This window comes from Rhamphochromis sp. 'chilingali' (assembly GCF_963969265.1).
Source record: "Rhamphochromis sp. 'chilingali' genome assembly, chromosome: 16".
In the NCBI taxonomy this organism is placed as follows: Eukaryota; Metazoa; Chordata; class Actinopteri; order Cichliformes; family Cichlidae; genus Rhamphochromis; species Rhamphochromis sp. 'chilingali'.
In genome coordinates, this window is record NC_137943.1 from 24,548,226 (window position 1) to 24,561,484 (window position 13,259).

Genomic DNA, 13,259 nt, shown 5'->3' on the forward strand with positions numbered 1-13,259 from the left:
CCTTAGACGGTGTACAAAGGTATAATCAGAAGCTGATTAAGAAATTAAGAAAACTTTTCTTTCCAAAGGGGTGGGGGGAGATTAAAATCTAAAAAGTACTAAGGGGCTGGCATCTTTCACAAGTCAGAGACTCTCCCCACCACTCCACAAACACACTTTTAGAAATACCTCAACACAAAGGAAACTCAATTAACTGCAACTATAGCAGCCATGCATCACAAAACAGTTGTGAGCGACCACATGCTCAGTGGGCGATAAGCAGGCACGGTCACAGGTGTCTCTTTGAGCGCGAGGTAAAGAGCATCTTGTAAGATGTAAACTTTTCACTTTTAGTAAGAAACAAAGGATCACAGGCCAGTCTTTGTACAAAAACCCAATTATGTAACTTTATTAACATCAATGGTTTTGTTTTTTTTATCATCAACAGTTTCTTTTGAAATTCCAGTTCTTTATCAACAAATAGAAAACAGACTGTGTACAACAGATCGAACCCCTACAGCACTAAGCATTCACAAGGTAAAAATGAACATTTGTTTTTTTTGCCAGCGTTTTCAAGTCCCCCCACCCCACTCCCTCCCATTCCTCCCACCACCACCACACTTAGGATCTTTGTGGATCTGAAGCTCCCTTCCTGCAGTTTGTGTGGGAGAAGCTGTGTGCTTGAGCGGTGCGATGCCCGTGGCGAGTGAGGAGTCGTCCATTCGATGGGGTCGGGGTGTGCGTGGGGGGGTTTTGTGCTGTTTTTCCTCATTCGGGCGAACAACCGGCTGTCAAAGTTACTATGGTAGTACAGTAGATACAACGGGTGTTTCCATTAATACACACGCTAGGACAGCAGGCTCTCTGCGGTGTCTCTAGGTAGATCAGCAGAATTTATCCTTTTTAACAATATACTTTTGAAGCTGTGTATATATCTATGTGTAATTGTACATATATATAATCAATCATATATATATATATATATATATATATATATATATATATATATACACACATACACATATATATATATATATATATATATATATATATATATTTATAGTTCTATTTCTGTATAAAATAATATCAGTCCAAAGGGCTGAGTCTTTTTCCCTCTGGTAGGAATGGTTGATTCTGTACAGGTACCAACGCTGATGGCTCTGCTCCTCAGCCCATATGAACCACTTCCGCTCCCGTCTGGTCTGCGTGGTTCCACTCCAGCAAACCGAGGTTAATGGTGAGTGAGGAGATGGGAGGGACTTGAAGAGCATCTATGTTCAGAGAGCGGAAGTTTATATTCTGTCGCCTACCCTTTGGGTATAAAAGTCTGTCTTTCCTCAGGTAAGTTCTCCTCAGTGGAGTATGAAGGCCTCAATGCCATAGGCTTCTGATGAAAAAACCCCCAAAACAACCCAAAACAAAACAGGAAAAAAGAAAAAAAAAAAAACCAACAACCCAAAAACCGTACAAATAATGTGCTTTCCATTTCTGTACAACTCTGATTTAGTCTCTTGTTAGATATTTCACTTGTGTTTTTAGCTAGCTACCACGTTTACAAGACAACTACAGCAAGTCTGTGCTCTGAAATCAATTTTCTCAGTTGATTTTTTTTTCCGTACACTTGAAACGGCAAGTGAAAAGGCAAAATTTGAGCTATTGAACTGAGTAAGACCAAAAACAATGTTTATGACACATAAAATGATAAAAACAACAATGTGATGTGACAAAAAAACATCTGAGAGCAGCTCAGAGAACAGTGGTCCTCCTGTATTAGTACCTAGGAACATGTTAAAAACACATGTCCCCTCTGCTAAAGTACCCTATAAATGATTATGAAAATAATGCATACCCGAGGCTGCTGGGCAGTTTAAGACAGAAGAAATGCATGATATTAAAACGATTATTAAAAACAACCCCCAAAAAATGTATATTAAACAATAACGTTTGACAAAATGAATCATAAAAACACAATAAAAACAACAACAACAAAAAAATGAAAATGCTCTCTTTGTGCTACCAGTAGCCTTTGACAATCAGGGAGGATTGGCTTCGACGGAGCAGAGAGACGAGCTGCCAGTCTGCGCCGTCGGGTCTGTACAAGAGTTGTCATAGTTGTCAATAGTCACTGTAATGTTTTATTATTTTAAAGCAAAAAAATCTCAGGTGGTTGGTTAACTCGGCGTGTATCTCTGTGATGGATAAAAACCGTCAACGGGTCAGCAAGCTCATCCCTTTCTCCGCCCCTCCGGTAGCTGCGAGGGGACAGGGTTTGTAGCGGGGTGGGGGCGGGGACTGGGGGGGATCAAGTGATTGGATGGCGGCTGAGATGGGACACTTGGCACACTCCTGAGAGGTCTGACCGGGGAAGGTGCTCGGTGGGAGTGGTTACGTTGCATAGTGGTCAAAGCTCCCCAGGTACTCCAGTGCTGCCCTGTAGCACAGCTGGTACTGGTCCTGTGGAGAAGAAGGAAGAAGACGGTGAGAAAGTTGTCATCGAACTTCCTGCTGTTAAATATAATGACTGGTCTCGTCCAGCCAACAAAATATTCATTAACTTGGTTTAAAGCAGCATTTCTTGTAATCTGCATTTATTAAGGTTTCTTGTAAACAAAGCTTTAAAAAGCAGGCCAGAGGTTTTCTCAAAACTAGCTGTAGTACTTTTCAGTATTTACACTAGAGGCGCTACAATGTTTTTCCTTTTCTTTTTATATCTTAAAAAGACATTTTTATATCATAAACCTTAAAAGGTTTATGAACTCATTTGAATTCACATCATGTCTTTTTCCCTCTAATATCCTTTGTTATGTAACGTATTTACGATTTCTTCACTTGAAGAGAATCTGACCCAGGGCTGCTTTGATAGCATTAGTTGAATTTGCTGTGGGATTTCTTACCCCCCTCCCCTCCTCCCAACAACCTTTTTTTTTTGATTAAGGAAGGATTTGTCAGTAAGTCTTTGCTTTTATGGCACCAAAATGAAAAGGGACACTTCAGACTGCACAGAGTTTAAATCAGAGAAATATACAACGCTGACTTTCAAACGCCGTCCTGTCACTGCGGGAACAATCGCCTGATCAGTACATCGCCCTTACCTCTGTCTGCACCATGGCGGGCCGCTGGGTGCGAAGCGTCTTTACTGTCTGGAAGAGGTCAACCACACCTTCGTACCTCATCCTCTCTAGCACGATGCTGAGGGTGATGAAGACTCCGGTCCTGCCCACCCCGGCACTAGCAAACACACACACACACACACAGACAGTATTACTACACCTGCTCTCTAAATATTCTGAAATTTAAGTCGTGGTGGGAGCAGAGTCCAAAGCACAGTCGTTCTCCTCACCTGCAGTGTACAGTGATTGGTCCGTCCTGTCCAAACTGCTCCTTGGTTTTGTGCACTTGTCCAATGAAATCTATGAAGCCTTCTCCAGTTTTTGGCACTCCTTGCTCTGGCCAGTCGGTGAACTGGAACTGGCGGATTGTTCTGGACTGGCCATCCTGAGGGGGGAGCAGATATGGAGCTTCAGAGAGAAGTTTCATTTAAAAGAGAGACCCGATAGCTCTCTGCTGTACTCTGGAGTGTGCGCTTCACAGATCTCGCTGTGCTTTGAACTCAAAAGGGGGGAAAAATAAAGAACAACCCAGCAGAGGGTTTCATGTTGAGGTTTATGAGTATCCTGTTGGCTGTCACTGCAGCCGTCTGATCATCAAATATCTACCTCAGACGCAGTATGAATAAAGCTGACCACCTGGATCACAGTGACAGATTTGTGGCAGCGTAGTGTCAGAATTATGCGGAGTAAATGAGCGCATTTCTAAACATATAATTTGTTCAACCTTTGTTTATACAGGATTGCAGAAGGGACCATAAAATGTGGCCCACAAAGCGAAAACATACATATAGACAAATATTCAGGTCTGCAAACTGCAGAGAGGAACATATATTTATACACACACACACACACCCATATAAAAGAAAGAGTGGATGTGGGATTAGAGTGTTGCTGTGCTGGGAGCCTTCAGATGACAGTAAAGTATATTTATAGCTCATTGAAACTACTGCATCACAGGGAGTTGCAGTACTGGCCCTCAGGGATTGAAGGCTATGCTTTTCATGTATTTTCACAGCGATCGTGAAACACACATGCACCGGCGTGCACGCGCACATACAACACACGCTCACATCTAGAAGCACAAAAAACGCGTACGATTCATAGCACAAGCACGCTGATGCTAAATCCGGGTGAAAATGTTTGATGGCGCATTCACTTGATGTCAGCCTGTCAGGAAAAATAACACAGAGCGCGTTCTGATCATCTCTACCTTGAAATTACAGTCGGTATAATTCTTAACACTTAGCGTGAATGTCAGCGTTCGGATGAAAACCTAAAATTAAGATGGATTTTTGGTTGGACGGCTGTATTTGTGGAAAATGCCAATGAACCTCCCCACCTCCACTGCCTTGAAGACATGTACGTAGACATATTCGAGTCCACACACACACGTGGGCACATATGCAGCGTTTCACACACACAGAGTGAACTCACCCTGGCATCTGTGACTTTGAACTCTCTGAGGATGTACTGAGGCATGTTGTACTCAGCCATCGGATCCACCACAAAGTACTGGTACCTGGCTGACCGCTCTGCTGGCCAGTACTGATGACACTTCTCCTACAAGAGAAAAAGAGAAGGAAGAAACTTTCAGCTCTTAAATTTAAACAACCTTTCTCCATTAGGGGAAAAATGACTGCTCCGATTTGTTATTGGTATGTTTTTAGGACGGGTTACTGTACGTCATTAATCATTTGGAGTCATGAGAACGGCTCTGCTTACAAAAGAAAATCCTGATAGACTAATCTGTGGTTCTGAAATATTACCTGATTCATCTTAGGTGGCAAAATATTTACATAATTTGTTTGTGTTCTTAACTACAGCGATGATTTGCATGAGAGCTTTTTTCATCAGCTGTGATTACGGCTGAGAGGGTGATAAAAGCTGTAAAATGCAGTTGAGTGCTGTCAGAATCACCTGCATAATCACAGAACAGCTCACAGTAAGATATTATGGATTTAATCAAATTGCTGCCAAGATGAGTGTCCCATTTCTTTCCCTGTAAGGAATGTGACTGATGATCTGAGAGATTTATTTGCCATTTCGCTGAAAGTGAAGTTTAGACAATATGATTTTTATGCTGTACCCTTAAAATTTGGAGCCAACACTTGGTTATTTTAACTTGTCATTACAACTGAAAAGAACCAACTTCGCACTGTTTAAAGGTTAAGAAACAAAAAACCTCCAAAACAGTCTAACAGTACCTCTTTGAGGGGGCGGCTAACGAGCGGTATGCCATGATGGAGCCTGACTTGCGGTTTGCCCCCGTATCCAGCCTTTGTGTTACGCTAAGTGTTCCCCGAGTGCAGCTTTACAGTCTATACTTCGCAGGCATATAATTCAGAGAGAGGATGCGCATCCTAAAACTAAAATCTAAGTCTCAAAAGTAGTGACGGCGTTAGACAATTTGGAGTTCAACCCTTGAAAGAAGAAACTAGCCCACGTATAGACACTGTCATCTCATTTTTAGTCTGCGCTCGCGTCTTACCCGTCCCATCTCTCGTAGCTTGGTGAGCATGACAACAATGGTGGAGTTGTGCTCCCACAGCATCCTCCAGAAGTCTTCAGTGGTTTCAGCCAGCGGGCCCTGGGTGGCCAGGTAGGCTTTCTGCTGTCTGAAGATGCAAATTCACACAGAGGAGGCGAAAAGTAAAGATCACACATAATAATTATAAATTTTATGGTGCTTTTACAAATGGCATTAAGAAGCACATCCCAAAGCAGTAACCAGAAAGGATTAAATGATTAAAGAAGAGCTGTGGCTGCAGAGTGGTTAGCAAAGGAATTATTCCCACTGTGCTTCCAGAAAATTACGTCTTACAAAGTCCTTGAATACTCAGACATGAACTTATTGAAATAAAACTTAAAGGGCAGAAAAACAAAAACCCAACACATTTGCATGACATTTACAGTATATACACATTTACAGTATATACACAATGTGATATTTAGTAAAGGTAAACAAAAGCAGCTTGAAGCTGTTTAGCTGGGTATTTCAGATCCTGTTTGCAGGCTTTGTATATGCTGAAAGTGTGACAATGTCAACAAGACATTTCCTGCATATTTACTGTACATGGTAAATAATTGATGGCAGCTATCCTCATTCTTGAGTAATCCAAGCCTGTAGATCCTCTGACCCCCTCTTTCCTCTTTGAAACACAGACTTAGAGAGAGAGAGAGAGAGGCAGCACTTGATATGCTCACAAAACGAGAGATGAGCTCATCCACTGAGGTGCCAGAGCTGTGCTGGTGTCCTACGTGACTTTGGTCCAGCTGAGCAGTTTGTTTTGTCAAACAGCAGATGGCAGCAGATGGCAGCAGAGCGCCGATCAACAGAGAGCAGTCTCTGAGTAATCCAACACACAAACCCAAGCAGAAGAATGCATGTGCGCACACACTCTCACATGTTTGCAACACATGCAAACTGGCATTCAGGTGTAGGCATTTTTGGGTGCAAAAGTTCTGCAAGTATATTCACATGCAGACACACGCACGCTGAGCCATGGCTGAACAGCTAATGAAGGTGCTGCAGGCAAAGTGCTAATGTGGAACTGGGAGATTAGAATGTACTCTGGGCCTCGCTCACACAAACACAGAAACAACAGATTGGGGGAGAAGAGATGACATACAGAGAGGGGGAGGCGAAAAGAGTGAGGAATCAAATTAAAAAGATGAAAACGGGGGGAAGAAAGCGCAAACTATACAGCAGAGATGTGCAAAGTACTGAGAGGATGTTGAGATGAGATGAAAGAGCGAACGCTGCTCTCTCCAGCTGGTCATCAGAGTGCAATGTAGGACTCGCTGCCGAGGACGAGGAGGGTGGAGGGAAGAGAACAGAAGAGAGGAGGCAGGGGGAGAGGAAAAGGAAGAAAATGAGAAAGCAGGAAAGGGGGATTTGAGAGCAGCAGAGGAAGAAAGGGAAGCAAAGAAAAAGCAGAGCTAAGCAGGGGATGAATACTAAAATTGAAATTGATAGGGTGGACCCCTCTAACCCTCCCATAAAATGGCCCCTAACCAAAACAAAAACAATTCAAAGTGTATCACACAATAACAACTTCGCTGCAGTGTCCCAATGAGTGCACAGCCAAACAGCACAAAGCACTCTCTGCATCATCCCACATGACTGCAGTGCTTCAGGACATAGTGTTTCATTTCAACCTCATTACAATGCTAAAACTCCAGCCCGCATCGGAGCATATCCAGGGCTTGCGCCCCTGATAGCATAGCTGGAATCAATGGCTCGCCTCTCATTAGCTTAGCATATTATTGGCTTTTCTTGAAGGCGCTGGGGTGAAGGGCACTGGAGGCCCCTGTTTAGTTTTTATTTATGCCCGCGTTTAAAAGCAGCTTAATTACACAGTGCCGCTGGTGCACACAACAGGTCCCCACCCGGATGTCTGTCTCTGCCATGGTGTTTGGATGGAAAAATTAAGATGGCGAGTGGGAGAAAAGGGTGGGAGGAGATAGAGAGAGACAGGGAGAGGGGGGAAAAAGTGCAAAGGAGACAGATTAGGGAGGAGAGCAGAGAGAGACACAGATAGAAAGGGGTAAAAATAAAGAAGGAAAAAGACAGAGACGGGCGGGGAAAATAGAAGAGAGAGAAGAAAAAGGCAGGGAGGGTTTTAGAAATCGCACTTCATTACGATACTCTCTTGCTGCAATTATGCCATTTACACAGCAACAATGGAGGGTCTGCCTCTGTGGAGCACCTTCTCATTAATAACAGGACTGAAGATGGGGGTGGGGGAGGGGGATTTGGGAGGTGGGAGTTGAGGTGTTGTCTCGGTCACGGCCCCCATATAGACTAAATGACATTTCATGCTACCTGACTCTATCCGCTTTACTTCCACCATAGAGGAGCCATCTCTGCCCATGCTTGTATAGATATAAAACAGAGAGGCACCTTTTCATCTTCCTTCCTCTAGGAAGCAATTTGGACTCACAGAGCTCACGGGGACAGCAGCAGAAGCCTCAGTATAAAGGCAGCAGTGGCTTACTGAATGAAAGTCACATTGACATAGCCGGGAGTAATTCTTACAGCTGAAACTGCCCACTGCTGCCTCATCTTCCAATCCCCTCCCATACGTTTTATCCACTCCATTGTGCCTTCCTATGGTATTCTTTACACCTGTAACAATCAGTGATGCCAAAAAAAAGAGAAAGAAGGCTGCAGGCCTGCTACATGCAGTATAGTCAGAAAAGTATCAGCATAGCGATGCATTGCTTTGCTGTTTTAAGCCGGGACTCCAGGACACTGAATTGGAGCATGGCTGCAAAAGAGTGTTTACATACAGGAATGAATGAAAACTTCCAAGTCAGGAGACAGAGGCTAACTAGAAAGGTTAACAAAAAAGTAATTATTGTATTTAATATTTGCTTGCAATTCCCGCTCTATCAATGTCTGCCTGAGTTCTAGTACTCATTAACATTGGCAGACACTTCCCTGGTGATGCTCTGCCAGCTCTGTACAGCATTCATCTTCATTTTCTGCCTTCAGTCTGACCCTGTGTATAAAAAGGGTCTAAAAGCCTTTTACTGTTACCACAAATTAGATGTGAACACCCTCAAACAACCACAAATGGTTTGCCTGGTGTTATTTTGTACTCTCTTAATGTTTATGAATCCACTGACAGAAACAAAACCAACAATTTCTTAATTGCACTAGTTTTGCATCTGTTGCCGAAGCCTGATACAGTTCATTTTTTTAATGCATTACATAATTTGTTTTTGTTTAAAAACTGTTAAAAACACATCAACCTTTGAAAAAATCTCTTAATTACGATTAGCATTCAAATTGTAGTTTATTTAGAGCCAATCCCACATACAGGCAGGGGCGCCAACAAGGGGGGCCGAGGGGGGGCACAAGAGAGAGGAAGACACCCTACAATAAGTTGATTAACTTGTTATTTATTCCAGCATATATAATTTCTGCCATTCCTATTGTGTCACTCTGTATGTCCCTCACGATTTCCCATCGTCACCCCCTCCCCTCTCACACACACAGACAGAAGGTTGGTGGCACACCGTGTGACACCCCAATATTCTAAGTGGCCCTAATATGCCTAACCCATACAGGGATGTCCAAACTAGCAATATGAACAAGCAGTGAAAGCCTACACACAGCCTGTCTACAGACAATAAACAGGGATGGTGATGTGCAGATGATGGTGGTGAATTTTGGGAAACACTCATAAGGACACTTCAAAGACAGCGTGGGAAACTCTTCTATTACTTGGTGCTGTTTGTATTTGGGGATACCAACAGTATCTGAACAAATTACTCCATAAATTCTCCACTTAATCCTGTAAGTTTTCCTTAAAGTAATGTTTGAAACAAGGCTTACATTTTGTTTTAATACAATTTTCTTTTGCAGTAGGAACAAACAGGCTTGGAAATGTGAGTCAAAGACACTGCAGTATTTGTAGTGAAGTTAGTGGATGAGTGGTGCTTAGCTGGTTTGGATTTGTTGCCAGAAAAACACAATAACGCCACACTCGCCTTTTACAGCAAGCGCAAGATCAGCTATTTAAATTCACAGCTGCTCAGATCTCGAAGACGAAGTCCTTCACTGACCTGTAGCCATCGATGCAGCTGGCGTTGATATAGTCTGAGCCCTCGACACCTCGGATGGGCTGCAGGCAGACACGCGTGGATTCGAAAGGCATGATGTTCACCAGGCGGTTCTTGAACTTGTTGCAGGGCAAGTTGGCGCTGATAAAGCGTGACGTGTGGGCTTTGGAGTTGGCCAGTCTCTGTTTAAGAAACGGTGGGAAGAAAACAGGCAGGGAAAGAGATAGGGAGAAAAAAAATCAGTCAAGTAAATAAACAAGGATGCCTCTCTATCCATAGTTTCTTTTGATTGGATACCCCTACCAAGTAAAAGGTTTAAAGAGCAGGTGGGCACAGGGTTACATTGCTCGCAGCCAGAATTATGTGTTTAAGATGATCATAATAGGGATATCTGCTCTCTTTGACATTACAGAGTACCAAGAGTTAAAAAGAAAACTGTTTACAGGAGTCTGAAGCACAACTCGCCACATTTACTATGAGCATTAACCACTTTAAGGAAAAAGCACAACAGGTCCACTCAAAAGTTTACTCCTAACTAGAGATGGTCTGATTCAGAAATCTGCTGTCTGCAGTAGACTGTCTCCCATAGCGTCCCAGAGCTTGCTTGAAGGACTGTAGGCGTGACATGCTCAGTGCTGGCAGTGGACAGAGCACAGATGGACAGCACAGGAGCGTGTATGCCCAGTTATCGTACTCCAGGAGAATTTGTGCACGTGCGTGTGCGATGTGGCCAGACTGTGTGGGCATGGAGGCTGTGGCCCCCACGTACGCCACAATCATTCTCTCACGCTTTCATTCTCTGTTGTTGGCAGGAGTGTAGATGCTATTATCACTTCAAACAGAATGGATCATGGTCATAAGAGGGCTAATGGCAGAGCCGCGCTGGGAGGAGAGTGCGTAATAACATCACAGTCAATGGCTATTGACAGAAGGTGTGCGCGTGTGACTGCGACCTTGAGCACCAGCTGTGTGTATGTGCGAGTGTCAGTCATTTTGTAACTCTCCATGTGTATGTGTGCTCACGTGTTGGTGTTTATGTGTGCTTGTTCTTGTACATTTGTCCCTGAAACATGTGTTGGTCTGTATGCAGTGATGCTGCCGTGCAAACGGCTGTGATGTCTCAGCGCTGATGTCACTGATTCAAAAACACAAAAAACCCCAAAAAGAATACTTGTGCAGTGGCCGATTGGGTGAATTAATTATTTGTGACACCGACACGGATTTTGCAGCTGCAATCTGTTGCACCTTTGACAAGATTCCACCATAAAAGTAGCAGAGCAAACAGGTTTCGTTAATGTGAGGAAAAACAAGGAGAATGGTAACTTTATTTTGTAACTTTTGTTATTTATTACCACTTCCTGTGCAGCAATCCATTGACTTTTACACACTCTTGATGATTACAGTTAAATATGCTTATGTAATTATGAAAGAAATTTATTTGATGTGTGTGCGCGTCAATCACCTTGAACTCCAGCTCCATAGCGGTGACCGTCTCTCCAGGTGCGGGCTGGGTGAGTTTCTGGATGTGGGCGTAAAGGTTGCGGGCTGGCACCTCGGTGTTGCCGCAGGTAGCGGCCTCCAGTAGGGCTTCATGAATAAAGATGTACTGGTCCTCAGTCTGGACCATATAGTTCCTCTGGGCACGCATGCACGTCACATGGCCGTATATGTCTACAGATTTCTCGTGCTTCATGCGCTCCAGCATGGCATCAATCACAATGAAGCAGCCAGTCCTGCCCACGCCCGCACTGATGGAGAGAAACGGAAAAATTAATATGTTTTCCTGTTTGTACAGACGATCATCATGCGGTGGAAAGACATCATTAACACAAAAAACAAACATGCAATCAGGAGGACTGTAGAGTATAGTAAGATTCCCGGTTCTTTAATGTTCTCTCTACACTTGACAGCTGAACACTCAGCATCTTATCATCCGGGGTTAGTTGTTTTACACCTGCTAACAGTAACAAATTACTGGGGCAAATTAATATATCATTACTCTATAATAATACCATCAGCAAATTAATATCAGTGTCCACAAGAACAACATTTTATCATCTCTGTTGCAAATGATGTCCTTTACAGAGCAGATTCATAACTCCTGTTGTTACAAGTTGTTACTTCCATTAAATATATTTTAATGGTATTTCAGTTTTTAGTATGTATCTATTATTCTGTTTGATTAATGCACTACTAAAAACACAGCTTGTTTCTTCATGTTCCCACCTGCAGTGGACCACCATGGGCCCTGCATCTGGAGGATTGCAGGCTTTTACCCGCCGAAGGAAGGCCAGGATCGGTGTGGGATACTCGGGCACCCCGTGGTCTGGCCAGGCCATGAACTGGAACTGTCTCACCTCCCTCTTTTCACTGGAGCCATTCTGTGGGTGAATCAGTTTAGTCAATAAAACAGGAAGCCTAGTGGGAGATCCTGGCATGGTAAAGTGTAACTGGCTCCTTTAAAGTAAGACATTTTCATCTTTAATAAGTAAAGGTCATGCTGTTTTTTTCATGCGATTCATCATTCTTCATCGTTCACGTAAAATCTGCAGTAAAGTCTGAAAAGCACATGTGATTAACTATTTTAAGGTCTCAAGTTAACGCATAACTTTGATAGCAGTACTACTTTTAGGCCTGTGATCATGCTGCAAGTGTAGGTGTAGATAACGTGTATAATTTTGGAACTTAGCCCCAGCGGTTTCTCTGAAGGGGTTTCTTGGCATTGTCACCATTTCTGATTGAAACCAATTAATTGTTCCAGCCAGAGACTTGCATTTAATTAGGAATTATAATAATGTTAGAAATTATAACCAAGTGATGGAAAAAAGAAATGGAAGAGGAGAAATAAAGGACAAACCATTAGTCACATCATCACTGCACTGAAGTATACAAATCAAATTGAGAGAAAAAAGTGCTTCTTAAAAGAAGAAGAGATGAATGTTGGAAGTTACAAAAACAATTACAATAATGGAAAAATTATTCATGTATAATAGCCTTTAACTGTCTGCAGAAAAATGAGGAATTGCATTTAGACTGCAAATGAAAAAGGCTACTCTACCTTGTAGAGGGCGAAAGTACGGACGCTGTACGTTGCCAACTCTACAGTGTCCAACATGGTGACCTGGATCATCCCATAGGTCTCTGTTCCACGCGATGGCCAATACTGGTCACACTTCACCTGGCGAAGCAAAAGAGAGGGCACGCTGTCAGGAGTGAACTGCTGCGAGTATGCACCACGAGGCTAGTGAGAGGCTTGTAGGATCACACTGATTAACAAGGAGGGAACATTAAAGAGGTCAGATCAAAGGCTTTGTCCACTGTCTAATTAAAAACTGAAGACTCGGCATCAGCTCGGGTATCCGCTACAGAAAAAAAAAAAAGAGCACTGCAGAAGCAAGCTTTTGCATGAGCGTTCATGTGTGTCCACATTTGAAGCGGGCTTCAATCGAGCATAAAAAGCCCACTTTGTCTTTTACCAGCCTGTGATCATTTTCAATTAGCTAATTGTCGGGTGGTTCGCACTCCTTTGTCATGTATGCTTTTGGCGCATTTGTGCTGATCGGGTGCTGCATTGTGGAGGGAGATGTGTCTAAAAGCCTG

At 43.2% G+C, this 13,259-nt stretch overlaps 1 protein-coding gene across 9 annotated transcripts in view; it reads right to left on the reverse strand.

Annotated features, from left to right (window-relative positions):
* Positions 1-360: 360 nt before the first annotated feature.
* The window catches only part of LOC308412480 (receptor-type tyrosine-protein phosphatase F), a 168,712-nt gene continuing 155,813 nt past the window's right edge, over positions 361-13,259 (reverse strand). For all 9 annotated transcript variants that reach the window (XM_080906871.1, XM_080906872.1, XM_080906876.1 and 6 more), the window contains 9 exons: positions 12,718-12,837; positions 11,886-12,040; positions 11,122-11,407; positions 9,663-9,841; positions 5,578-5,704; positions 4,524-4,649; positions 3,320-3,474; positions 3,072-3,207; positions 361-2,433 (listed from right to left, as the gene is read on the reverse strand). In XM_080906871.1, coding sequence (XP_080762997.1) covers positions 2,365-2,433; positions 3,072-3,207; positions 3,320-3,474; positions 4,524-4,649; positions 5,578-5,704; positions 9,663-9,841; positions 11,122-11,407; positions 11,886-12,040; positions 12,718-12,837 — 1,353 coding nt within the window. In that variant the 3' untranslated portion in view covers positions 361-2,364. The remainder of the gene's footprint in view (positions 2,434-3,071; positions 3,208-3,319; positions 3,475-4,523; positions 4,650-5,577; positions 5,705-9,662; positions 9,842-11,121; positions 11,408-11,885; positions 12,041-12,717; positions 12,838-13,259) is intronic.